This window comes from Pelecanus crispus, chromosome 6, assembly GCF_030463565.1.
Source record: "Pelecanus crispus isolate bPelCri1 chromosome 6, bPelCri1.pri, whole genome shotgun sequence".
NCBI classification, from domain to species: Eukaryota; Metazoa; Chordata; class Aves; order Pelecaniformes; family Pelecanidae; genus Pelecanus; species Pelecanus crispus.
Window position 1 is genome coordinate 363,071 of NC_134648.1, and position 27,471 is coordinate 390,541.

Consider the following 27,471-nt stretch of genomic DNA (forward strand, 5'->3'; position numbering starts at 1 on the left):
CCCCCGCCCCGAGACGGGGCCTCTTATTGGCCAATGCCCACATCCATCACTCCCCCGCCGTTAAAGCCCCGCAGCCTATTTGCCTGCCCCTCCAAGCCCCGCCTTCCAAGCCGAGTCCTCCGCCACCACAGAGACCGGCGAGCAGAAGGGAGCCGATTTTGAGCGCTCCCGTGTCGCCTGGCAGCCAATGGGGAGGGCGGGCTGGGGTGGGCGGAGCGGCGGCCGCAGGCTGGCGCGGCGGCGATAGGCTGGCGCGGCGGTGACGTTGGCGGGGCGGAAGGCGGGCGCTAGGTTTGAATTGGAGGCGGGCGGCGGGGCTGGGCCGGGGGCGCGCGCGCGGGCCGTTGGGGCGATGATGGCGGCGGCAACGATGGCGGCGGCGGGGGGCCCGGCGCAGCTGCCGGCCGTGTGTAACCGGCGGCTGGCGGAGTTCCTGCGGCAGGTGGACGACACCGACCTGGTGTGGCTGGAGGAGATCCGTGAGGAGGCGGCCAGGATGTTCAGCAGGTACCGATACCCCCCCGCCGCCGACACTGCGCCGTTACCGGCCGCTCCCCGCGCTGACCCCCCCGCCTCTCCCCTTCCCCGCGCAGCCACTACAGCGACGAGCCGGAGCTGATGCCCAAGACGCCGTCGCAGAAGAACCGGCAGCGGAGGAAGCGCCTCTCCGCCCTGCAGGAGGAGAACCAGGAGCCCGGCAGGAAGAGGTAGGCCCGCCGGGGCCCTGCCGTGGGGAGGGGCCGGGGGAGCCGGAACGCGGGGAGTGCCGCTTGGGAGGGGACGGGTGGGCTGCGGGTAAAGCGCAGAGGCTCGCCTCGGCGCCGGGAGAAGGGAGGGAGCCCGGCGGAGGCTGAGAAAATCCGCCGCAAAAGGTCGCACGGAGGTGGCCGCGGCCTGTCCCGGGATGCTCCCCCGTTCATCCGGACGCTAAAGGCCTGGCTGGAGGCCGCGCTCCGCAGCCCAGCGGCCTCAGCGCGGCGGGACAGCGTGCTTCGCCCGAAGAGCGCCGCTTGTGCCACCCGCTTCCATTTTGTACCCCTGGTTCTTCTTTCTATCGTTATCTCTTCCGCTCTAAAGCGATTATGTACGCCCGTTACTCTGCATTAGCCGCTTTCTGCAGCTCCGTGTGCACTGAGCTCTGCGAGGCGCTTGGCCCAGCTGTTTCAGCTTTGCCTCTCTGCGCGTTCCCGTTTGTGCACGGAAGGGCTTTGGTCTATCCCTGAATCCGGTTCCAGTCCAACGCGCTCTTTCTGTTGTTAGATTATCTAGAAGGAGGAATAGCAGCCTCAAACTGGTACCGTCCACGCGATATTCTCAACGACTCCGAAATAAAGAAAACCTGGAACTAATCAGGGCTGAGGCCAAAGAAGTCTCTCCACCCCAACGTGTGACAAGATCCCAGGCTGCAGCATCTGCTAAAAGCTCAGAGGTCCTTCCTGAGGTCCCTCCCGCGAGCCCTACTGTCCAGCAAGTAGAAGGGAAGGTTCCCCCAGTAGAAGCTGATATCAGTGATCGCGTTAGCACTGAGATACACCTCCAGAAAAGCGCATCTAAACCAGCAGAGAAGCTCTCCAGGGCCATCCTCCTGAGCTCAGGTGATGGCTCTCCCCAGGAAAGCAGGGTTGCCAAACTGCCGCTTGTGCCTGCAGCCTCTGAGCTGATGGTCCCTCATACCCCCAAGGCAAATGATGCGGGAGAAAGTGAGGCTCCATCGATGCTGAAGACAGCAAAGGCAGCGAATACTACATTCACTTTAAGTGAAGAGCCTAGCCTGAAGGAAGTAGATGACTGTGCTCAGGTACAAGAGGGGGCTGGTAGGGAGCCTTCCCAGCACATGAGGGATAGCCCAGGGACTCCGACAGGCTCTAGGCTGAGCCGTCGCTCCGTGCGCAGAAGTCTGATGGGTAAAACTTCCATGACTCGCAGAACCTCCTTGGCAGAGAAATACTCACTAGCCAGCAAGAGGGAAAGTATGATCCGGAAATCTGTCACCAGGGCAATGGTCAAGAGGAAGGCAGCTCGACAGTCATCTGTGTCCTCCAGTTGCATGGATGGTGAGTTTGAATGTCACCAGATGAGTTTGCTTGGCACCGTTCCTCCCCTTTTTGTTGATCTACTGCTTTTTGCTGCTGAAGGAAAACAATGTTATGGGGCTAGTTCTTCAGTTTGGGTGCAGCAGCTGATCTTCCTAGGCTAGACAAGCTGCAATTAAGCGTGGATGTTCTAACTGGCTTTCTAGAGGCCTATGTGAATAGAGAAACCCAGGTAACTGCTAGTTCGTGGCCTATGAATTCAGCCTTGTAAATCAATTGGGAGAACAGCCTTGATGTCTTCTGAGTTTCTGTGGTGGTAGCTTGCAAAGTTACAGAGGAAGCTAGCCGGTGAGCTGGGCTTGTTGCTGCTGGTGGCTGCTTAAGAGGGTTATGGGCTCTCACAAAGGCCTGCACCTTCTCTGGGAAATGAGGTGGGGGTCACAAATTCACCGTTCTTTAAACAGAATCTGGCTGCTAGTTCTAGAGCTTCTCTTTTGAGAAGGGAATTTTGAGGCTGAACTTTGGAAATTTATTACAAGTCTTCCAAACTTGCACAGTTTGCAATAGAGGCAGGTTTTGGTGAAGGACAAACTGATTTAAAAGCTCTTCCGTGCTACTGGAATGCAAGCATTGGACTTAGTGCAGGAGAACAAGGTGATAGATATAACCTCTCTTTTCTTTCAAGCTGAGGGAAATAAGTGGCTAGTAAGTGGTGGACTAGTAAATGGCTCCTGAAATGCAGGTGATGCAAGAGAACCTCTTCCACGCAATTTGATGTTGAGGAGAGATTGGCTTTTTTGCACAGCATGCTTTGAAGGGAGAACTAATACAGCTGAACTAACGTTACTGTAATGTGTTCATCCGCAGTGTTCTAGCTATGTGGGGTTTGTGCTGTATAAAACTGACTTTTCTTGAAGAGTTATCCCGTTTTTGCTGTAGAAGGATATATTTGGAGAAGCACTTCAGTGTTGGTTTTTTTTCCATACCAATTTAACTGTTCTAGTTAAATGTTTTTGCAGAACCAGAGCACTGCAGTCCCCACTACAGGGTTTCTCCTGCTGGTAACAGGGTAGTGTGGAGTTCTGTGTGGGTTTCTAAGCTCAGTGTTGAGGGCTCCCTCAGTAAAAAAGGAAACTGTAGGGAAGTCTTCTCGTCTGTAACTTTGAAGAGGCACTAAAGAAGCTTTATCTGCCCAGTTTAAATGATCAGTCTGTATTGTCTGGATCTGGATTACCTGGGAGGCTTAAGGGAGGCTTTATTTCTTCCCTCTGCACTACTTGACACAATTGTTCTTCTGCCTAGTCAAAATTTCCAGATATGATGAGAGGAACTGAGATGTTTCAGGCAGCTCCATTTGAGCTCTTTAATGCTTGAAAGCCCAAAGCACCTTAATCGACTGCAGAGTGTGTCTGCCGCATCTCCGATGCATCAGATCTCGCTCTGGATATGTGTACAGCACGTGTGTTTGTGCTTCCTTCGATAACAGCTGCAATGGAAGCATGGCAGCAGGCTACATGCTCACACACTCTGGCTATGCAAAGTCTGCCCTTGCATACTCCGCTCGGGCTGAAGCTGCATCGCTGTGTTAATTATTAACAGCAGTTTCCGGCTGTGCTGGTACTTAAAAGCTCGCTACCACTGAGCCAGCTGGAATGCTTAGGAGGAAGCAGCACTCTGACTGTAAATAACGCTGGTTTTAACTACTGCTAATGTCTGGATGTGGCCCTGCAAAATAAGCCTAAGCCCAAACCTAGGCATGCTTAACATAAGCTCATTGAATATCGCTTTGAGCTCATCTATAATTGAAAACATCTGCTTTCTTATATTAAAATTGCAGGCAGCATTTTCTCTAGTGCTACTTAGGTATATTCAGCTGCCCTTACTTGTAGCAGCATGCATTTGAATCGCAGGTAACCCAGGAGGCAGAGCAAATGCCTCCACAACAGTTTTGGCCTGCACCTGTATGTTATAGCTCTGGCATTTTTTTTTCTTTTCCTGCAGCCTCCAGCTCTGGAGAGGTGCCGGAGGATGAAGAAACAGTTCTCAAAACTGGGTGAGACCACTTTAAGATATTTCTTTATCCTTAATATCCTGCTTGGAGGTGTTTGGTTTTTTTTTTTTTTACAGTGGCATTCTTGGTATAAAATGCACTGCTTGCAGATAACAAGTGGCTTCTCAGTTTCCTTGATGTTATTAAACGTGGCTGCCTTTTTTCTTTTTTTTTTTTTCCCCCTAGGCCTCCTCCTGGACCTTGTACCCCCACCAAGTTGGTAAGATTTGAGCAGAGATTAAAAGCATTTCTGTTTGTATGGACTTGTGAGCAAAACGTGTTGAATACACCTCTCATTTGTTATTGGGGAATCGGGGAGCTCTGGCCACAGATCGCCAGACTCAGTCAACCTGCTGCATAGCACTTGAATAAAGAAGGCACGGAGCACTCAGATCGCATACGTGTGTGAGCCTACACATAGGCTAGAGATTAGTTGTATCAAAATTCAATCCTGAATCTGTACAGATAAATAACCTTATAATTCAGGGAAGTTTCTTTCAGTTGGACAGAGTTTGTACGCTATTACTATTTCTGTATTTTTAAAGCTTCTTTTGACCTTTTCATTAGTCCTGCAGATTATTCAAAGCTTGTCAGTTTGTCTTGAGACAACCACAGAAATTTGTAAATATCGTTCACATCAAAACATATCCCTCCACAATTCTCACTGCCCTCCTGAGGAAGAAATCCCAGGATTATGTCAGTGTTTTGTCCAGAATAATTTTCAGTAAGCAAAGACTGAATTAATGGAGTAGAGCTCTGTGGCCTTAAGCACTTCTGTAAGCAAGGACAGGCTTACACATGCTTTTATGGCTGTGCTTGTCAGTAGATCTGCAGAAGTTCAAATAAACTCAGTTTTCCTAGGGCCTCTGGACTTTTAGCTTGCCTGAGTTACAATTGTAGAAAAGCTTAAAGGGAAAATGGGGAGAAGGGAAAAATTAACCAACTGCTTTGCAGATCTGTGAATAGAGGACTCGTATCTTTTGTTTCTGTACCCTGATGAATTTATAAATACAGTCTGGTCCATGTAGTGTATTTGATCTATCCTTGATCCTCATCTTTTATTTCTATACCACCGCTGTTGGGAGTGGGACCTTGTAGCCTGTCCCGTTCTTAGCCGATGGCACCAGGTTACCTTACCCCATCTACCTATCTATCAGCAGTGTTCTTGGCAAACCAAACATGGTTTGGTTTCTGCCAGAGCCTTCCTTTGGGAGCTGTGAGCAGTGTGAAAATGCGGTGACTCAGCAACCTTCTCAAACCAGAAAATATAAGGACATATAAAGACAGTACTTGTATGCATGCTGTTACTTAAAGGTCAGATTCTTCTCAGGCCTGATCTTGAATTAATTAGATCGACGTCCTTCTGTTGGGCTGCAAGACGCTTCCTATACCCAGCCTTATCCTAAGACTCTATGGAAGCATTTGGGGAGGATAAAGTTTCCACACTTTTTTTCTTCTCTTCCCAACTCCTTAGTGTCTGCCAGCCTACACGCTGGCCAACATGGGTTTGGGGAGTGGAGTTAATGCTTGTATTGCTTGCAGAGTGCAGATTTCAAAAGCCATTGCCTGCTCTCTCCCGGGCATATAAACCCATTATCACAACAGAATTTTGCATCGGTCTAAGTGCAAAGGCGGCAAATAGCAATGCATATTGCATTCATAAGAGAAACAGATAAATCAAGGAAATGAGCTGTTTGTCTTTGCTGTCTCCCTGTTTGTCCATTCGTCTCTGCTAAGTAAAATGAGCGCTGCCTGACTCTTTGCCAGAAGTCCAGCAAGCATAAACAGATTTCCAACTTGAAATGCTTTTGTCCTTAATAGTTTATGAGTTTGTTCAGTTTAAGCAGTCAATCCCTCATTGCAGATACTTGTGTTCTGTTGATGTCTGTGCTTCTAGTAGTGACGTGACCTCAAGGAATTTAACAAGATGGTGTCCCAAGGTATTTTTCACAGCTGGAGGTTAGGACTTCACTCTGGGTACTGGCACCGATACTTTATACTATGCATGTGGTTTTGCATTCTCTGGTAATATTGCAGACAGTGTCCTTGTCAGAATGACATCACGATTTGAAACAGTAATTGGCTGTTTCTGTGTGAGAATTGTGCTGAAACCCATTTGCTTTTCCTACAGAATCCCCAAAGTCTGCGAATGTCACTTCGCTCTCAAACAGTCAGCAGAAACGAACAACCGCAGGAGACGAGCAACAATGGTAGCTTCCAGAGGATTTTTGTGGCCAAATTTTAAAGTCATCACTTTGTTGGGAGGCTGACTGGGAAGTTTGAAAGATTGGCCAGTTAATTTGAGAGGCCAGTTTGAAAGACTAATCTAATCTTTGGCAAGCGAGGATTTGTTTCAAGAGATTAGCAGTTAGGAAATTCTGTGCTGGCATTATTTTCCACCCTGGGAAGCACATGGAAATGAAGATGGAGGGATGCCTGTTCTCCAGGTTGTGGGAGGCCCAGTTGAACCCCGTTTCTGAAGAAAGCAGTTGTTCTGTATCTGTGCAGAACACAATAGCATTGCATTAGTGCAAACTGCATGCCACAGATTACTTTAGACTGCTTTGCTTTATTTTGTGTTTCAAGGTTTGAATGGTGCTGTGCGGTTGCTTGCTGAAAGCAAGAAAGGTCCTGCTGTGCATAATTCATGGCAGTTTTTTTGCTATTTAGTGAGCTGCTAAATCTGTTGTCTGCTTTCAAAGTTGTGTCAGAAGGGATTTTTTTTTTTTTTTCTGCTAGAACTAACTGTGTAGCTATGTTTTCTTTCAGAAAACAACTTAAAAAAGAATGGGGAGACCCAGGAACCACCCCAGAGTGCCAGGTATGTTTGTAGAATCATTCCGGTTGGAAGGTGCCTCTGGAGATCTGTAGTCCAGTTCAAAGCAGGTTCAACACTGAAACATTGTTAAATGGCTTCAGTGTTTTGTGACTATAAAACTTTTGCAATAAGGTTTCTCTGCCTCTGTGAAAAGAGGATTCAATTTGTATCTTCTATCACATTATCCATTCTTGGATATCTGCTTGTGTATACACAATGAAATACCTTTTAAGCTAGGATAGTTTTATGGCCTGTTTTTTAAACCTGACTTTGAGACAATCAGGAGGATTTGCCATGTATGACGGACTATATGTTTCTCACAGGAGAAAGCCAAGTTACAAAAGAGCTGTGGATGAACGCTATGACAATCAGCAAGCAGAAGACGGAGGGCTTTCTCCTCTGAGAAGAAAGACCCCATCCCCTACCTTTCCAGCCAGCAAAGTAAGATCCTTGTAACCCTGATGTACTTCACCAAGACATGTTTCTTACACTCCTGAGGATTGTTTTTGGTGTTCTCATAGGTTGTACGTCCTTTCAGAACATTTTTGCACACTGTGCAGAAGAACCAGCTCCTCATGACACCAAACTCTGTGGGGAGAAATGGAGTAATAAAATCTTTTATCAGGCACAACACTCCTCTCCAATCTGATCCCAAGGTAAGATGAGACTGTTGTAAGCTCGTATGTGATGGTCTGATGAGTGTCTAAGTTAAAGCACAGGCGTGGAAGAAACTTTTCAATCCATATTAAACTAAGGAGTAACTTTAAGCTGTCTCTTTACACTTACATAAACTAAATAAAATTGTGAATAGTCAGCTTCCTAAAGAGTTCTAATTTGGACTCTAAGCTTTATTACTGTAACATTCCCCTCTGGTATTAGCAAGTAACAGTTGGGAGGGAAAACTGGGAAATGAAAATCAAGGGGATTTTGAAGACTGCAGTTGAGGTGTGTATATATAACTGAAGTCTGCACATCTAAAGTCTCCTTTCTAGGACTTTTCTAACAAGTGAGATCTGAGGAAATGCCTCTTAAATCCAAACTTCTGATGTTCTGAGGTTTTTCAGACCTTCGAAGCAGGAAGAAGCATGAGGCTGTCCTGAAAAGGAGACTGCTGGGTCAGTGAGACGAGTATGCCAGCGTCCAAATCTAATAGGCATCAATAGCAATGTAATATAATTGTTGCAACCAGCAAGGACAAACGACACACCTTTGCTGTTTGCAGGCAGATGCCTCTGCCTATGCAATACATGAAATACGTGAATACAATGAGGTTTACAGCATCACAGGGGAAGCTCCTGTACCCCAAGCAGAGTACTTGTTTGGGTGGATGGCATTTGAGAAGATCTGGTTCTAGATTTCCAAAGGGAGTTGGTTTTCTCTGTGTTCTGCTTACACAGGACAGTTTGGTCATAAATCATGATCGTTAATTACACGGGCTGGACTTGCAGTAGGAACACTACCTGCATCACTGATGCGCAGCCCTCGCTCTTACCTGATCTGCATTTAGATTTGGTATTTAACTCGGAAGAGAAGCCGGTGTTCAAGGAAAAGCAGGTTTCGATCAGTGTGCAGCAGTTCCTATTCCAGAATAGTGCTTTGACGGTGTCAGGCAAGTACAAGGGTGTAGGTTCATGGATGCACCTAGGGACATGCTAGAAGCTGGCATGCTGAGAATAGATTGCTCATACTTCTAATACCCAACAACTTGCCTGCAAAATAAGGCAGTCCTAGGGCTTGTTTTCACTTGCAGGAGAGTTGGGGAGGGAGAGGAGGGCATCCTGCGGAAACTGGTTTTCCTGCATCTAGCTTATATTCGGCAACCTAATATCAGAACTTCTTTGTATTGCTTAAAGCTGTCATGGCTGCACTGCTTAGAGAGTCTTGCTGTACTCCAGCAGATCAGAGAAGTCTGCATTAGGAAGTAGTGAAGGATTCAAGCTTCAATCTCACTGGTGTTCCTGCTGACGTTAGCGTCCGCATTGGCAAAGGAGCTAATATGATGAGAAAAGAGTCTTCTGACTGGTGCATCCTTTGTTGCTGTCGGTTCGTTGAATGTTGTATTTTAGGTTTCATTCCAGTGCGGGCAACTTCCCCTCAGGACTTTTTCCATGTGGGGGCTAAACAAAACTAAATAGCACCAGAGCAATAAGATATAATCGTTAGTTTTAAATTAGCCAGTTTAGATACTAATGACACCAATTGTTTGCAACATGGAGCCTAGCATAAGGTAATCACTTGAATATTTCACTGTGCTTATTAATGGGTTTGTAGTAAGACCAGGCCTGTCATAACGAGGCATCTGCAGTATCGAATCTGGCATTGAATTAGTTTATCTTAATCTGTTTGCTGTGACTGTAGGGATGGCTGGATCTTCCTCTTCTAATTGGCAGTATACTTAGGCTGAGTTAGCTGGACTGTTTAGAAAAATTAGAAAAATGCCCTTCATTTCTGTCTAGATGACATATGGGGCTGACTGCGTGCTTGAAACAAGCTGTAAGCACTCTGTCTAAATGGTGGTGGTTTACCATGACATAAAGCTTTGTGGGAAGCAAAGATGCCAGTGGGAGCTCTGAGTTGAAGCAAGCAAGGTGTTTCCTAGAGCACCATCTGTCCCCCACACTCGCTGCAGGAAGTTAGTATCATTGCCAAGCATTAGTACTGCTTTTTCGGTTCTTTTTACCAACATAAATCAGAGTGCTGTCTGTCCGCAATCTGCGGAAGCTGCCTGGACTTCAGGGGCTGATGCTTCTGTTTCAACTTCCCAGCTTCTTCTCTTGCTCTCTAATGTTAACACCACTGCCTTGTTTTCCATCGCATCTGTTCCCAAACATCCATGACCACATCACAGGCTACCTGAGCTCTGTTTCAGGGTTGTCACCATCCCTTGGTTCTGGTTGCAGTTCCTTGGTGTTCCTTCCTGTGGGCCCTTACTTAACCTGAGCAAGTTGAGGTAGAAAGCAGCCCTGGCAGGTGGATATAATCACATTTCAATCCACATCAGGAAAAGGAGAGACAGAAGCTAGAGACTCTGAGGAGAAAGCAAGAAGCTGAGCAGCTGAGAAAACAAAAACTGGAGGAAGAAAAGAAACGGCGACTAGAAGAGGCAAAGCTGTGAGTATATGCTTTCTGCCTTGTCTGGACTGCTCTCTCTGCGCCTGTAGGTCCCTGTATCTAAGTCTTTATCGTGCAGAGTCCATATGTGCAGCAAAAATTCTTGTTGGCTTGCTCTCACACCACAAAGACAGTATTTGTTCCCATAGTATCTATCTAGAATGCTAATAAAAAGTTAACTATCCTAGCCAACTGCTTCCTCAGCTTTTCATCTTAAGTATTCTGTCTCAGATGGAGCTTAAAAATATTGCTAATGTTTAAATGAATGCTGTATTTGGTTCATTGAATTTCATGCTGCCCAAGAGCTGTGTCTGTTGGCCTTGTATTTGAGTTGTAAGGAACTCGTGTAGCTGGACCACAATGATAAGGTTGCCCTGTGTCCTGTAGGAAACGTGAGGAGCGCCTGCGCAAAGTGCTGCAAGCTCGGGAACGGGCAGAGCAAATGGAGGAAGAGAGGAAAAGGCGCATTGAGCAGAAGATAGCTCTGTTTGATGAGAAGACGGAGAAGGTAAGGCCCAATATACCTAGAGAGTTTATTTGGGAGAATAAATAATCTGTTGAGGTAGATGATGCCACACGAGTGTGCCTTCCAGAAGGAGAGGCTGCTTGAAATCAAGAGAATGAACTGGAGAACAGTGGCATAAAGAACTTTCCAGAAACTTGGTGATTCTGAGTGACTGCCTCTCTCTTGGTTACAGCAAATGGCAGATGAAAGCCCTTATTTTCCAGAATTATAAATCTCAATGGGCTTTATTAAGGCTCTGTTAGTCAGATGGGAGAAGAACTTCAGGTAGATAAAGCCAGCCTAATGGCCCTGAGGCTTTATTTACTTGTTGTTGTTCTTTTATCTGACTAATAGACGAAGAGGTGAAAATAAACGTGCTTCCTCCAGACCCTTTCTTGTATCTGAGACAAGATACAAGACAATTTGCACATGTGACCATAGCAGTAATTTGTCTGCTTTAATTATCTCCATCTGCTTTTCTTATTTCATGGTTCTGAGAATATATTCTGATGGCTTTTGTGGTATTAGATACATAAATAGCAGAATAGGATCAGCTCTTCCTGTGGAGATGTAAAAGAAGGTCATTTCCCTAAATATTACCTTTTTAAAATAAAGCACAGGTCCCCTCGGCTCCTGGTGGCAAAAAAGGAAGCTTTTGCCCCGTGAGAGGGTGGGAGCTCTGCATCTTCGAAACTTACTGCTATGATATTTCACATGCACAGAGAACTGTCCCATCTGAGACTTAGGTATTCAGTTAGCTATGTGTGTGTCTTAGGTGCGGGAAGAAAGGTTGGCAGAAGAGAAAATCAAAAAGAAAGCAGCTGCCAAGAAAATGGAAGAAGCAGAGGCCCGGCGCAGGCATGATGAAGAGGCCAGAAAACAAAAAGCACTGCAGCAGGTCCGTGCTGGAGCCCATCCTATCGTCCTGCATGCAATTAGAATGGCCGCAATCTGCCACAGTCTTTGTAAGCAAGGAATCCAGCGGGAGTACTAACACGAACCAACTGAGTGAAAATTAGCATAGCGGAGAGGCTTTGTCCTTAAAGCTCTCCACAGTGTCATGCTTCCTGCTTCCTCTTGCAATACGCAGTAAGCTGTTGGTGGTGGTTGTGACCCACATTTCTTCCGCAGTTCTGGACAGATTCTTACTAAAGACCTTAATTTGTGGATCGGCAAGTATTAAAATCTCTCAGTTAAACCTGTCTTTCAGAGGTCCAGAGCATGGTGGCCATTAGGCCCTTTGGGGCACGTTGTGGGCAGGGAAAGGCCGGCACTGAAATAGCTGGAGAGATGATGCACCTACCTTGAAAGCACTGGGACTTCAGCCCTGAGTTGTTTCCCTGCTGTGTAGTGATAGGTGCTAGAGACTTGGCTCAAATAAGGTGTTCCTGCTCCTTTATTCTGGAGCCTGTTCCTGTACAATGTAAGGTGAGTAACTGCCTTGTTGGGCTTACCAGGAGGAGGAGGAACGTCGGCACAAAGAGCTAATGCAGAAGAGGAAGGAAGAGGAACAGGAACGTGCCAAGAAGATTGCTGAGCAGAGACAGGCAGAACAGGAGAGAGAGAAACAGCTGGCTGCAGAGAGAGAGCTGGAGAGGAAGAAGGAACAGGAGAGGATCCAGGCGGAAAAGTAAGACAATATCCATTTATGTACCAAATTCTGTGCTGGGACTTTGAAAAGAAGCGGGAGCAGAGGGCACTAGTGAAAGGCTCAAGCAGTGAAGAACTACTTTGTGCTGTCAGCGCAACTCTGGACCATCATGGATACTGAGCTGCCAAGAAGAAATTCTGGGCTCAATAATGTAGGAAGTATGGTGGGGAGTGCCCTGAAAAGCTCTGAGAAAAAGAGGGGTTTGCAGCAGGCACTGGATGGGAGGGTACCCCTGTGTAGTTTTGAGAGTAATGGTCTGTTGCTTTGGTTCTCAGGCTACGCGAACAGCAGGAGAAGGCTGCTCGCCTGCAGAAGGAAGCGTTGGCTGCTAAGGAACAGCTCCACAAGGAGATGAAGAAAGAAGTAAGTACTCTCTTTTTGTAGGTGGGTAGAGCCACACGGATCTGACTTCAGGGGCCGTTACTGTTAGGAGCAGCCGAGCTGTGAAGAACCCTGATGAGTGAGTTGTTGCACTTCTAAACTTGAGCCACCCAAAGGTGCTTTTACCCAGAGTCTGTTCTCTGTCCGTTTCAGAAGGTATGCTTGCTGTCTTTAGATGGCAGCAGCGCAAGAAGAAGGGACAGATAACGCACACGTTGAATTGAAGTGAGGTTTTTGGCTTTTCCTCCTTACTGTGCCAAGGTGTATCTGTACATCTCTTGATATCAAACAATAACTAATCCCAGGCTTTTCAGAAGCAGCATCTCAATTTTACATTTGTGCCACCTTTAGCAGAACCGCAAGTACAGACTGTAGACTGTCAGGTGATTTTCTGCAATGGTCATACCAGCATAGACTAACTAAGCAGGCATTTTTGCTTGTGGTGTTGAAGAGGGAAGGTGTTTTGATGCCTTGGCAGCTATTTGAATAAAGCAACTGCAGCTGGATAGGCTCGGGTTTTTGCGTAACTCGCAGCACGCATTTTCACCGGAGCAGAGATAAAGCCCGCAGGTGTTGTTCAGGTAGCTTTTGGAACGTCCCTTCTGAAGGATTTGCACACAATTGCTGGGAATTAGCAGCAAACACTTTGCTATTTGGACCGTTGCTTTTTGGTTTATATAGGATCTGGGACAACTTGCACTTTCAAGATGATTTGTGACAAAGAACAGAAGGTTGGAATGGCTGGTTGGAAATTGTCCAACGTTTGCCTGAAATCATTGTCACTCCACTTAGCAGAGCTGTGGTGTTAGCATGCTGACAGCAGTTGTCCAGCCACCTTCAGGGACCTGAATTCCTCAGTGGGGATCCCTGCGTGCCCAGCAAGCTCCGCAGCCTGTCCGTCAGCTTCATGAAGTTGACAGGCAGCTGGTGGTAGACCTGTGTACAACTTGTCCTGCCCTTAAGCCTGAGTGGGCTTTATTTCACTTGGTTTTAGATGTATACTGTTTGAGTTAGCAGCCTCTTTGTTTCCTTTAGATCTGGTAGGAAAAACTAAGCATTCATAGGTGAGAGTCTTTTGACCTGTTTGGGATGGTTACTGTACAATGGGATGACTTGGCCTCTAAAAATACTGTTTATTAGTCTAAAGAGAGGCTAAGATCAGTAGCACAGACTTTTCCATCTGCAGGTGGTCAGCTGGTTTCTGATGTTTGCATCCTAAAGATAAGTTTTTTTCAAAGCATGAGGTCATTGCATTATCAGAGGAAGGCAACTAATGTTCCTAAATGGGAAGGTCAATTTGCTTGTGCCCCTTTGAGGAAAGCTGAAACTGTTGCATTGCATTTGTTCACTGTCTGCCCTGTGTTTAAAGTGCTCCTTAGCATCGCAAGCAACGAAGACTTGCAATTAGATACTTAGATTTTTTTTTTGTGCGTATCAGAAAATGGATCCCTGGATTAACAGCGTAGCTTAGTTCGTAAGATTAATTCATTTGTGATGTTGGCTTGCCAGCAGGAGGAGCAGAGGCTAGCAGAGATGAAGAGGCAGGAACAAGAACAGAAGAAACTGCCAGAGGAACAAAAGGCTAAAGATATAGCCCAAACACAGCACCTCGAAAACAAAGAGGTAATTCTGCTCTCTCTGGTGACATTTCTTTAGGGGATGACATCAGAGAACTTTGATTCCAGCACTGACGTGCTGTTACAATGGGCAGTTTTACCCCCTGCTTTTTATATTCCCTTTCAATAATGAAGGGATTCTGTAAACTTTTTTCCTGTTTTTCTGAGGTTGACTCCTGGTGGCCTTGTGTATTTCATTGACCTTTGGGGAGAGAAAAGGAGGAAAGGGAAGTGGCAAGTATTTGCCAGGATTTTCTTGTTGTCAGGATAAGGCAGTGGCTGTAAAAGTTGCCTTGCCTTTCTAAGCTCTTTAAATACTGGATGAACCTCACGGGCAGCAGCGATGCCGAATTAGCGTTATTGAAGTTCAAAGTTGGAAGCAGCCACAGGATGGCAGCAGAGTCTGTGCGATAGTATTGCATTTGTGCCTCACTACCCATGGAAGCTGAGAAGATCCTGGAGGTGAGGTACATATCTTGAATGTTGAAGACAAATATGTGGATCTTTATCTCCTTCCAAAGCTAAAGATTTTAATCTTTAAATGCAAACCCAGTGAAATATGAGTTGAAATTAATGGACACAAAGCTATGAAGGCAGCCTCTTATGGGGAAGAAAAACTGTTTCCAGCTTTCTAGAGGTACTTGTCCCTCTAGTTAAGGACTGACTCATGGCTAGTGAAACTTGCACGTTTAAGTTTTTCTTCATCCCTTGCGTTTCCCTCAGTCATGCTGTTCCCATCAAAATTACAATACAGTTTGTCCTGAGCTGATAGGTGCGTATTCTCTGCAAGGTAGTATTGAGTTTACTGTTATTAAACAAGCCCAGAAGTTTGGTTGCAGAGTATTTAAAGCACATTACTCAGCTCCAGCTTTGAGGATGTAACGACTCCGTTTAAGCCGTACTTGAACTGCTGTATCTATATTAGATGCATGTATTGCTGTTCATGCCATACATAGCCAATTAAGCAGCCTAATTAAACAGGAGAGGGCAATGCAAAGTTGTAATTGGGTCAGAACTTTAGAACTTGGGTCAAGTTCTTGGGTCAAAACTTTAGAACTGCCAAACTTCAGGTTTTGCAAATTTGCAGTAAAGCAAGAGGTGGACTATTGAGGTATTCCAGTCTACAAGGGTCTCACTGCAACTCAGAAGCATAGCACTGCTGTTGCATCTAACGCCTCTGGAATATATTTGTCTTCTAGAATTCACCTGTCTGCAATTCATACCAGATGACTCCACAGGCCCAGAAAGAGCCAAAGCCCCCCACGATAAATCCAAACAACTATGGTCTGGATCTGAACAGCGACGACTCTACTGATGATGAAAGCCAGCCTCGCAAGCCCATCCCTGCCTGGGCAAGTGGTATGTGTTAGCAGGTTGAAATCTGCCCTGAGAGCCCCCAGCAAACCCTACTGCAGCTTTGCTCCAACGGATAATAAGACCTGGTGTCAGATTTTGCCCAGTTCCTCCTACTTGCACGCTGAGCTGAAAGTACTAACCTCTAGCAGTGTGGCTGGAGTGCCGAGTCAAGGGCTTCACCACCACTTGGGGAGCTTCATGGGACAATGTTGGGGAACAATGCTCTTTTAAACTGCCTCAACAGAGCTGCCAGTGTCATTCTGCCAGCGTGAATGGAGTAATTATGAACTAGTGCTGTGGCCTTGAGCCTGCCTGACATTGATTTATCTATAAAAAGCAAAGTAATGCCAGATGTCACGGGCTAGGCTCCAGGCTGGCGGCTGTTCTGGTTCTGTGAAATACTCAGTTCTATAATTTCATATTCTGCCTACCCCGGGGGAACTAAGAAGTTGCAGGGAAACTAATGGTATCTGCAGGAAGAAAAGCTGAGAAACCTTGCCTCTTGCAAACTTACTCTAGTTCCTGTACAGAATTCAGTACACGCAATATTTGCCCTCCCAGTAATCTATGCTGAAGCTTTAGGCTTAAACAGGGTGCTTTAAAACATCAAATACTGCAGGATTTCTCCCACTTGCAGTCTCGGTGTGATTAGAGATGAGGAGAGCAGGGACGCATTGCATACAAACAGCCTACGCCACAATTTCAATTAAAAAAATTAATGAAAATTTAATCTTTTGTTTCTCCAGGGAATCAGCTTAGCCAAGCTGTAATCCGCCAGTACTACAACCCTCCCAACGTTGACGCACTCTTTGGGGTGATCGCAAGCCCCAAGCTGGAGGACATCTTTTACAAAAGCAAACCGCGCTACTTCAAGCGCACAAGCTCTGCTGTGTGGAACTCCCCGCCGTTTCCAGGTGCCAAATCGGTTCTAGGTCTGCCATGCAGCCTGCAGAAGTACTGAGGTGGGCAGTGGCTGTTTCTTGTGGAGCAGTAGGTATGCATTTCTGTCTCTCTAGGTGAGAAAAGAGTTACCGTTCAATATCTGTAAGTCTTTAGGTGTTAGCATTGAATAAATGTCAGCTCTTACTGGGCCTCTTTCATTTTCTGTTTTCGGGGCTTATTTTCTCGCTGTTAGGCAAAACAGCAAGCTTTTGGGAGATACTGCCATGGAAAGGTGCATCTTCTTTTGTCCTTAGCTTTAGGCTGGCAAAGATTTAGACCTCTAGGTCATGAGAGTGCATCACCAAGCTCTATGATCCCCCTCTTCAGCCAAGCAGGCCTGGCAGTAGCTGCCAGCGGTAGGTGAAAGCTGCGTGTCTGTGCTGTCCCTGCCCACCTCGTGGCTGAAGCCAGAGTACTCGTACAGCCGAGGGCCACGGCGCGCATCTTGGGTAAAATCCAAACAGGCACTACTGACGTTCTCCAGAAGCAAGATATTAGCAGGTGTGGTCTTCGTCATCCCCTGCAAATTGCAAAATGATTTAATTGTTTCATTTTTCAGTAATAGACTTCATGCCGACACCAAGTACAATTATGTGCATAAACTGGATTGATACTGATGTTACTACAGCTCGGGCTGAAATACCCCGAGGATTTTATCAACCTTTCTTCAGTTGCTGGAGAGAGATGTGACCCTCAGTGTAATCATGTCTCTAGGAATACCCAGAGTAGCGCAAGCAGGCTTTGTTGTTCCTGGCTTCATTAAGAGAAATTGTACAAAGGTTCTGATAGAATTTGTTTCTCTAATTTAAATTCCATGTCTGTGGCGTAGATTGGATTGAAAGAATGAGTTTAACCTTAATCCCTTTCTTTCTCTTTTCTCCCCTTGGCCGTTTCATTTGTTCAGCATTAAAGCTGGTTTTATTTCTAGGTCTGTTTTGCACTTCACGTTCAATAAGGCAGTGTCAAACGGACTGTTATCAAAACCATTTCCTCTTAACAGCAAAATATCATGTCAGAATTTCAGTTCCAAGAGCACTTGGTGTTTTAGTCATTCTTTCTATACCTAACTTGCAAATGGCACAGGCGCTCGTGTTCTCTCTGTAACAAGCTCCTGTATAGAGGGCGTAGAGGTCTCGGTCGAACAGTACTTACTGCACGATTTTAAGGGAAACAGTTACATTAGTTTCTGTAGGTTGTCGTGGAAGCCTGTCTTCTGCAAATTGGGCAACCTAGATGGTTCTTACCTCAGATTCGTCTTTTTCTTGTGGCTTGATTTGTTTTAAAGGTTGGGCGAGTGTTCATGGCTGCAATTTCAGTACGCAGAAGACTGAAGAACACCGTTTCTGTGTACAGACAACTCGGTCCTTTAAAAAAACCCACACTGTACGGAGATTATACAACGTGTAAGGAGACTTCTGCCTTTCCTTGTGCATATAGTTAATGAACTGTTTGCAAGCAAATGTCTTGAAAATGAAGCGGGGTTTTATATTTAAATACATCAACTGCTAGATGCTGTGCTATCGATCGGTGTTTATATCTGCGAGATGATTGTACTTTGATAGATGCTCTGTAGATTGAGTTTTGTATCTTAGAATGAACGTAACCTTTTTGTAAGAAAGCTTGCTGAAATGGCAAAACCTTTAAAGTTGAATGCTATTTGAATGTCTGACAGTTTGATAAAAGCGAGTTAAATCATCTCCTCTGGGCTTCTCTCTGGACTCATCCCAGCTTTTTGTTAGAAAAATCTGCAGTATTTTGGACTCTGTCCTTTTGGGTTGCTTTTTGCACTGTTTCCTTAAGCTAGGAATGTTCTGTCTAGGAAAAACTTCATAACTCCTGCTACAGTGGAAAATATTTGTGCCTTGGTAACCCTGCAGAATTTGCTGACTAGTTTTACTTTCTTCTCTTCTTTCTGGAAGTTGGAAGAGGGACAGTTTGGCATGATGATATATTCCCAGAAATCTTTGCTAAGGAATACATGACTTGAATTGATCTTGAACCAGCCTACGTCCCTGTAGTTCAACTTTAGAAAACACTCAGAATTGCTACCAGCAGATGGAGCAGGAACTTCAGCCACACTATAGAACTGGAGCACTGGTATTTAAAAACACACAGACAAAAAAACACAAGTAGAAATTCCAGGAAATTACAACCTCAAGGTTTTAAGAAAGATATTTTCGCTCTTGATTTCAGGTATTTCTCTTAATTTTCACTCCTGTTTGCCCAGGCAGCCTTTCCTGAGCTCCAAGTGCGTGGGCTTTCTGGTGCAGCCTGACTCCAGGTTTGCAGTTTGAGTCCTGACCCTGTGCTGGGCCTCCCTGGAGGCACTGCGCGAGATGCGTGTCCTGCCTGGGGGCTGGATTTCAGTAAATATTGCACAGGCAGATTTTAGACGCTGCTCCTGAGTGAAGACAGTCTTAACCATAACACCCCAGTTATTTCGCTGTCGTCCAAGACAGATTCCTGGTTGCATGCAGAGATTATTCCGCCCCTGGCTCTGAATCAGCTCTTGTATTCTGTTGCCTGTTCTGACTTACAGAAAAGTTTGGTAAAAGCATAGGTGATGGAGTGGCAAGGCCCGCCTAACCTGCCATTGCAGCTAGTGCCCAGCGGACACCTAGAAAAGTGTAACAGGGAAAGCATAAAGCAGTATTTCTCAAGTGAGTGAACTTGGCCATCAGGAATTTGCAACGCTTCATTCCATAGCGGGGAGAAAAATCATCTGATCTATATTGCCTTTTCTAGACTGATACAGTTTCCCTGGAGTCACAGAAAATATCTGGAGCCAAATGATACCAAACAGAAAAATGGGATTGCTACCACATGGTAAACTTGTGATCCTTTAAGGTTAGTTGAGGTCTCAAACCTCAAACTGCTCCAAGAATGAACAAGTAAAAGCAAAGATGCCTATTGATGAGAATATTAAAGGGCACGTTGTGCCTGGCTTTGGCTCGATGAACAAAACCCCTCCCGTACCCGAGGCTTTCCCGATGCCACACGTGCAATGACCTCCGTTCGCCCAGGCACCCGTGGGCAGGGAACGAGCAGCGGTAGGGTTGTGGTGCCTTTTCCAGCGTGCTGGGTGTCAGAGCAGGGGCTGGGAAGACCGCAGAGCTCTGCAGATCCGTGTGAATCCAGGGCCTCCAAGGACGCGCCAAGTGCGTGCCGATAAATTGGTCTGGCCCTAATGACTGGCTTCCTGGTCCGTCTGGCTTTAGGACACTCGCCTCCGGATCCGGGAAGCGACAGCGCTCACTGCTCGGCCTCTGCGCAGCCGTTGACCAGCAGCACTCCTTGGTTAGCCTGGGCTCGGCGCGCAGGTGGGTCGCATCTGCGGAGAGGACCCCGCTGACGGCGCGGGGTACCGGTGGGGTGAGTGGTACGTACCCTCCTTCGCAGAACCGAGGGACTCACTCGGGGTTTTACGACAATCTGTCCTCGCCCCAGACCTCCTAGGGTCCAAGGAATGTCAGTGCCTTGGCATACCAGAATCTTCCAGTACCTGCTAGTTTATTGCAAGTTACTTACAAGTTCCCCCCTCCCAAAAAAAAAAAAAAAAGGGTGGTGGTGTGGTTAATAGTCTCTAATCACGATGAGTGGTGGATATCTTGTGATGAAGGAATACTGGGAATTCAAACAGCCAAACCAAAGCTTGAGAGGGCAGATTCTTGGCCAAGGGAAAAGCCGTTTCCAGTCTTCAAGGACCACAAGCTTAGTACCTGGTAAAATCTATAACTGTGACTTGCCATCAGATATTACTTGCAACGATGAGACAGATTCTGGCCTCAAAGCAAACTCATAGTATTACTTCTGAGCCACTGAACTCTTACTTTATACCACTGACCTCAACAAAATTACCTGAGATTTTTGCTTCTGTCAGATGCTTCAGACTCATGCTGGAAGGTAAGCAGAGTGGGACGATGTCTTGCAAACTTCAGCAGCTGTGTAGAAAAAGCAGCTAACCCCTCTGAGCTACCTGGCGTGGTTCAGCTTTGTTTAGAACACTTAAAAAAAAAAAAAAAAGAAAAAAAAAGGCAGGGACTTTTCTTACCAGGTCTTCTCAGTAGTACACGATCAGGACTAGGAACGTGAACCGGGGCCTCAACACATCCTCAGGATCACCGACATTTCAAAGCATTTCCTCCAGGTTTGATTTCAGGTGGGATCCCAGTCCTATTTGAGTTCAGAGGTGCTGAAAATCTAGCAAGAAAAGTTAGTCTAAAGCAATTGGAACTGTTAAAAATAACTTTTAAACATGCATGAGAGCGTGGCATCCCAGCCAAAGCCTCACTGAGGTTTGGTTCCCGTCGCCTCTGCCCATTTACGCTTATGACTAACTCTGGCATTCCCTTTCCTATATTAAACATCTGAGTAGCCTTTAAATAAAAACAAATCTAGCGTATGTGGCTGTTCTGCAGCTGGAGCAGTGACTGTGTCCTTTGTGGCCAACGCCTTTCTCGGTCCTTCCCGGCGGATGTGGCTGCGTCCAAAGGGAGCAGCCCTGCCGAAGGCAGCCCGGCACCTGCTCGGCACTGAACATGAAAAGGTCGCAGCTGTGATCAGGAATGGCAACAGCGGGAAGGTTTGGAGAAGATGAAGCAGCTGTCTGGGTGTGAAGCTGGGGCGAAGCAGGCAGACCTCAGGAGGAGCGAGCATTGCCGCAGGCTGGGCTCAGGGGCTGCGTCCCGCGGGGCTTGGCAGGGACCGGGGGAGAGGGCTCTCCACGAAGACCTGAATGTGGGTCCATCGTCTCCCCCCGTTGAAATGATGGTGGGAAGAAACCTGGTGAAATTGGCTTCTCTGACTTCTACCCGTAACTTTCCAAGTGCCAGGAGTGTCCGCTGAGCCCAAGTGGCTGCCTGCGAGCCCAGGTGGCTGCCTGCCCTCCAGGGCCCTTGTTTGCACTGCACAAAGCACTGGCTCCTGGAACAACAAACAAATGAACAATCCCCCGTGGCAGGTCAAGCCGGATTCTGCCACTTCTTGCCTTGAGAACACCGTGTTTATTAAGCCTTTTTCTGTGCGCCTTTAGCCTAAAATGCTTGTTAATAAGGCGGTTGCAGGTCTTTGCTTATGTCCTGTAGGAAGGTTAAGCTGCGAGGTCTCACGAAGGGATGTGGCTTCGGCGTTGCCTTCTAGACGCAGCCTCAAGCCCACAACCGACGTCGTTCCCTGCGGCTGCAGCCCTGCCTTGTACCCGGGACCAGCATTTCGCAGCCTGTCAGCTGTAGAGGATGAGCGGCCTGCAGGACACCAGGCAACAGCATGCAAAGTGGCTGCAAAAAAGTTGCATGCACCTGGAAACAAAATAAGAAATAAAAAGAAAACAAAATTTTAAGTTTAGCCTAAGGTTTGCTTGGTAGATAAGTGAGAACCACATGGACAGCGCTGCTGGAAATACTCCTTGGTGTTGGGGGAGAAGGAGCGGTGTGTGCACGTGTGCTTTCCCCTCCCAGAGAGGTTAGATGGTTCTGGAACCACAGAAAACGTGGAAATAATGCACGAGGCTCTGCTCTGCTCGGACTGGCCTGGCTGTCATGGAAATAAACCCCTTACCTGGCTAAGTTTGGAGTTGTGCTCCTCTCCTGACCGCTTCAGTGCTGTCACTGAAACATGACGGCTTTATTTCCAGGGTCCCTTCCACCAAGTAGAAGCAGGAAGGGTTCCTAGAAGTGAAAATAAATGCCCTCGAGATGTGTTTACAGAGGGTCTCGCGCTGCACTCTCTCCAGCCCCTGCTGCTGGCTCAGCCCTGAGGTGGGAGAGCATTGCACGGATCGGGACTTGGCCCAACCACCCAATGCAAACTCTCCCGCTGGTCTTTGCCCTGGCACCGTAAAACCGAGAAAGGAAAACCCACGAAGAGGAGCTGCAGAAGTCATTGCGCACGAGCAAACTCGCTTCTGTACTGGTCTGCTGTCAGACAAGCCAGCAGTTAAACCTTCCAATGTTTGGATTCTAGATGAGAGTTAAGCAGTTAAGATTTTTATCTGTGTGCTTTCTAGATTACCCAACCTGCATCTGCCAAGAGACGCAACCCAGCAAAATGTCATTCATCGCTTACTTTCATGAAGCACAAAGTTTTCAACAGCAAATTTGTTAAAACTTAGCTGTGTCTTGACACTAGGAACACGTGAAAGTAACTGTCTCGGTTGCATCCAGCCATAACCCTTCCGTGCCGCCCTCTCTTTCTAGCAGACACAGGAGAGCCATTACTGCACTCTCCAAGTCATCCCTGGTTCAGAAATAAGATCGGGCTTTTCTGTGAAGAGGCTCTTGCGTGCTCAGCATTGGCACCACCTGCGAATGGATGCAGTGGAGTTGGAATGACCGGCACAATGGCTTTGCGAAGACGATAGTGCTGCAGGGACGGGAAATGGGTAGACAGCAGAGCAGCTGGCAGGTGGACGCGAAGGCATCCCGTGTATCCCAAGAGATCTGTACCTACAGCCTCACTGAATCTCAAGACTTAGTCATGGGGGAAAGGCTAACACCAAGGCTACAGGAACGTCAAAACAGCACAAGGTGCTGCTCATGATCTGTAGCCCTGCCGAGCCTTTCTCGTCGCTGCCATCATCCCCTTCTCCCGTGCACAGGGCACGGCAGAGCCGGTGCGTCCCCAGCGGGATACCCCGGAACGTGGCGTGGGCTGGGAGCGGCGCTGGGCACACTGCAGCCGTGGCCGAGCAGCGAGTAGGGGGCACGGCTGCAACGTCGCTCGGGCCGAAACGCCCTGCTGCCTTTAGAAGGGGCTTTGCTGGGTCAGAGGAAAGGCTGTAGGATAAAACAGATGCTAAATCCTATCGTTTTCACATCCTCCCCTTCTCACGGTCCCCGATCTGTCACCTCCTCTGCACACGGAGAGGGGCCAGCTTCCCCGGCGCTGGCACGCTACGGGACACACTCCAAAGTATACAGGGGTCTTTAGAATAAAGTTTGGACCCAGCCTTTACCTTTTGAGTGTTCAGGTATTAGCCTGAAAATATCATTATTAATTAAAATGGATTCTAGCGACCTGATTGCTGACAATATCGCCAGCAGTAGGAAAACAAGACAAACAAACATTTGTAGACAAATCCCCAAATGACGGTAAGTAGCTTACAGTGAAAATCCAGATTAGCAGTCCTTGCCAAGGGGTACATATTTCCAAACACTGTTTCCTACCTCCAGGGCCATCACAGGGTCTTTTCAGGGACTCTAGAAGCTTATTTTCATGCAAATGCATCTTTGAGAGGGAGTTTTCTTCTTTTTGGGGGTAATGGCGAATAGGACAGCTGAGCGTTTGCAGTCTCCCCTTCTGAGAGCACCGAGCCCCTCAGCAGCAGACGCGCTCGGCACTTACACCCTGGTGCAGGGGTAGCTGACCGAAGCACAGCCTGGCTGAGGTGGCAAGGGACGTCCGCAGGCCGGCTGGCCCAGGGCTGCCTAGAGCCACTTGCCCCGGACCACGGCCAGGCAGCTTTTGAGTAGCGCCAAGGAAAGAGGGCAACTCCCCAGGCTCTCTGGGCAACCTGTGCCGGGGCTCGGCCACCCTCACAGCAAAAAAGGGTTTCCCGATGCTCACAGGGAGCCTCCTGCCTTCCAGCTTGTGCCCGTTGTCACTGGGCACCCCCGAAAAGAGCTTGGCTCCGTCATCTTTGCACCCTGCCTGCAGGTATTGAGAGATGTGGCGAAAAATCCCGCTGGAGTCTTCTCCAGGCTGCACGGTCCCAGCTGGCTGGGTTAGATCTTTACTTTTAGAATCATAGAATCGTTGAATCGTTTAGGTTGGCAAAGACCTTGAAGATCATCCAGTCCAACCATTAACCTAACACTGCCAAGTCCACACTAAACCAATTAAGGGAAGAGGAATAATTAATTTCATGTTTCCTGGCTTGGTGGCTGGATTATTTTTAATGAAAGTAGAAACTAAGGAATCACTAAGGTTGGAAAGGCCCTCTAAGGTCATCAGCCCAACCATCAACCCAACACCCCCATGCCCACTAAACCATGTCCCCCAGTGCCACCTCTGCCCGTTTTTTGAACCCCTCCAGGGATGGGGACTCCCCCACCTCTCTGGGCAGCCTGTTCCAATCCTTGACCACTCTTTCCGTGAAGAAATTTTTCCAAATATCCAACCTAAACCTCCCCTGGCGCAGCTTGAGCCCATTTCCTCTCATCCTATTGCTAACTACATGGCAGAAGAGACCAACACCCCCCTCCCTGCCCCCTCCTGTCAGGTAGGATTAGAACTTTGCTTCCTCGTGTTCTCTCAGTATTTCCTGAAAACTCACCCAAATTCTTTTCTTTCCTAACAGACCCAGGACCAGCCCGGGGTTTTGCTAGCGCTTCCACCGCCTCTTTCCTCTCAGTTCAGCCAGTTCAGATGCGCCCAGCCTCTCGTCACTTTGGGACCTTACAGATCAGCTTCCAAAAGGAGCAGACTCCAGCCGTAAAGATGTGAGCACGTTCCTGATGTGCTCCAGTCCCTGTTCACATGCGTGAATGTGTCACGAACAGATACCGTCCCACACGGCGCAGGGACGCGGGGAATCCTGTTGCACCCAGCCTGCAGTATCTGACTGACTCGCAAGCAGCTCTGACCCGTCACTCGGCTCCAGTCGCAGCAACGAAAGCAGTAAGCAAGCTCTTCATACACTTTCATCACGGCTCCCAAAGGTGCACAGGGAATTTGGGGCTTTTTTCCTGACTAAAAAATATCTGCCACAAAAAAAAAAAAAAAAGTGCTAGACCACATGCAACAAAGCCATCTTTTTTTTCGCCATGCTAACAATGTATTTTCAGCTCCACATTCACTACGGTACTATATTTTCAGGCACTCTATTTCAAAATAATTTAGGTTTCTCATTACAATAAAATAAATAACTGCATTCATTAATCTTATTAAAATGTAGGATTTGATAAGTTGTTTTGAGAGCATCCTTGCCAGCTGTGAGACAAGCTGGCAAGCTTGTGTGAGACAAGCAGTTGCTGAAGCATGTATACATTAACACCTATAGCTGTCGGGTGAACAAGTGCAATACTGCTGCCCTTGGCACTCGATTGTGCTAAGTTACACACATTGGAGAGAAAACAGGAACCATTCTCAAAGAAAAATGTGATGGATTTTTACAAAGCACTCTCTTTTCTTAGATAATTCCTCATATGAGAGAGCGTTGTTGGTAACATAGGGAGTATCCCTGAGGAAGGAGACTCCAAAAGCTCTCTGGGCAGCCCGTGCCCAGCGAATTCCCTGTGCTCAGGATAAGAACGCATTCAGAGCAGGAAAAGCAGGCGGGCTGGGCGCAGTGCCACCATCCCAGAGCGGTGGCGTGTCCCTGTAGTGGGAATGGGGGTGGTCAGTGTCATAGTTCCAGCCCGAAGATAACAGCAGGATGCGTATGCCGTGAAAGGGTGTACTCCCTCCCACTCACCACGGACCTTGTTAAGCTGCTTGCCACTAATTGAGTCAAATCTGAAATTCGCACTCTTTTAAAATAGAATTATATACATTCTTTGTTTAAAACCAGAAGAACATGAAAAAACCCTCTCATTTTCAAGGGCACCCTTGTTCACTCCCAGTGGGATCAGCTCCAGCGATGCAAAAATCAGGACAAGCTCCTGCCAGGACAGCTGGTGGTAAAACCTCCCTGGAGCTTTTCAGATTGAATTCCTTAAACTTGCAGCTTAGAAACTGAACAGCCACAGCACGAAGCATGGACTTAGCCTGTGTCCTGGGAATCCTGCAATTCCCATTTCTCATTTTGCTTTCAGGTGGCCAGACCTCCTCCGCGAAATGAGACGGGGAGCGGGGCTGCGTGGGGGACTGGGCAGCGCCGTGTCCCTGCCCCGCTGCCTCCTCGGCGATGCCCGCGGGGAGCAAGGCCAAGTACAAGGGTACAGCAGATGTCTTCTGAGACCGTGCTTATTATTTCAGCTGTCAAATACTTCGTTCTTTTAAAGCATGATGAATAAGCAAGCACATCGAAGCCCAGCGGCTAATAAGATCCCGTGGAGCTCCCAGCACAATTCTTGCATCTCGGCTGCGGTCCTGCCATACGCGATCTGATGGTTGCTGCCAGGTTCTGCTTGCTAAACAGCACAGCTTGCTCCGAGCTAAACAGAATCCATTCTCTAAGCAATCGGGAAAATAAACCCCCTTTCCCCTTCTCTGGCATTCTCTGCCAAGAAATTCCACGCCTACAAGAAATAAAATCTTCTCGAGGACTGCGTGGCTTCCAGTTGTGCTGCAGAGAGATGCTTTAGTGCAGTGCCCAGAAATGCTTGAGTGTGTTGCCCAGAAATGCTTTAGCGTATTGCCCAGAACACACAGTACACAGCCTGGCCCAAACGCCCTTTGCTCGCTCGTTTCTGCGGACATCCTCATAAAACTGGTGAAGGAGCTTTTCTGTACCCTAAGGATCTGACTGTCACATAGACATGTCGGAGCACAAAACAGAGAAGCCCCCAGTCTCCGAATTTAAATTGGAAAAATAACACTAAGCAAATAGACCCAGCACTGAGGGGAAGAGTACAAAAGCAGCCTTTGCAAAACCCTTCTGAGCTCAGCATCTGAGCGAGGACAGTGAAGCCTCCAACACCCAATGCTTCACACCTGAAGTCCAGGCAAGCAACAGCTGATCACGTTTGTCCAGCTCATAGGACCGGCCCCTAAATTCAATATATCCTGCAGGTACTGCTCATTGGCTAGCTCCCATGGATGCCACATTTTCTTACCGTCCACGGTGCTTTGATTCCAGCTCCCGAGGCATCCACGCCGTACCCGTCTCTTCGTGTGCATTAACTATCAACCCAAGGGAGTTCAGTCACTGCTCTGCGCTTCTCCTGTGCGGCCGGGTCGCGTTTGGTGAGCAGCCTCCCACCGAATCCAGGAGAGGGAAAACCCACCCGGAGAATGACTCTTAAGACTTTGCATAGTATAGCAGGAAAATAAGTGTTTCTTTCAAATGGTGTTGGTTGCACATGGAATGTGTAAGATCTCAGAGATAACGCGTACTTTTCTGATGCTT

The 27,471-nt window shown here is 47.4% G+C and overlaps 1 protein-coding gene across 1 annotated transcript; it reads left to right on the forward strand.

The window, feature by feature from the left end:
• The first annotated feature begins 370 nt into the window (after window positions 1-370).
• INCENP (inner centromere protein) lies at window positions 371-16,492 on the forward strand. Its single transcript, XM_075711852.1, has 17 exons — window positions 371-507; window positions 594-707; window positions 1,261-2,054; window positions 4,035-4,086; window positions 4,270-4,303; window positions 6,215-6,293; window positions 6,853-6,904; window positions 7,225-7,342; window positions 7,423-7,557; window positions 9,903-10,012; window positions 10,400-10,520; window positions 11,293-11,415; window positions 11,975-12,147; window positions 12,444-12,531; window positions 14,059-14,172; window positions 15,365-15,524; window positions 16,268-16,492. The coding sequence occupies exons 1-17, from the start codon at window positions 371-373 to the stop codon at window positions 16,480-16,482; spliced, it is 2,619 nt and encodes an 872-aa protein (XP_075567967.1). The 3' UTR covers window positions 16,483-16,492.
• The last annotated feature ends 10,979 nt before the right edge of the window (window positions 16,493-27,471 follow it).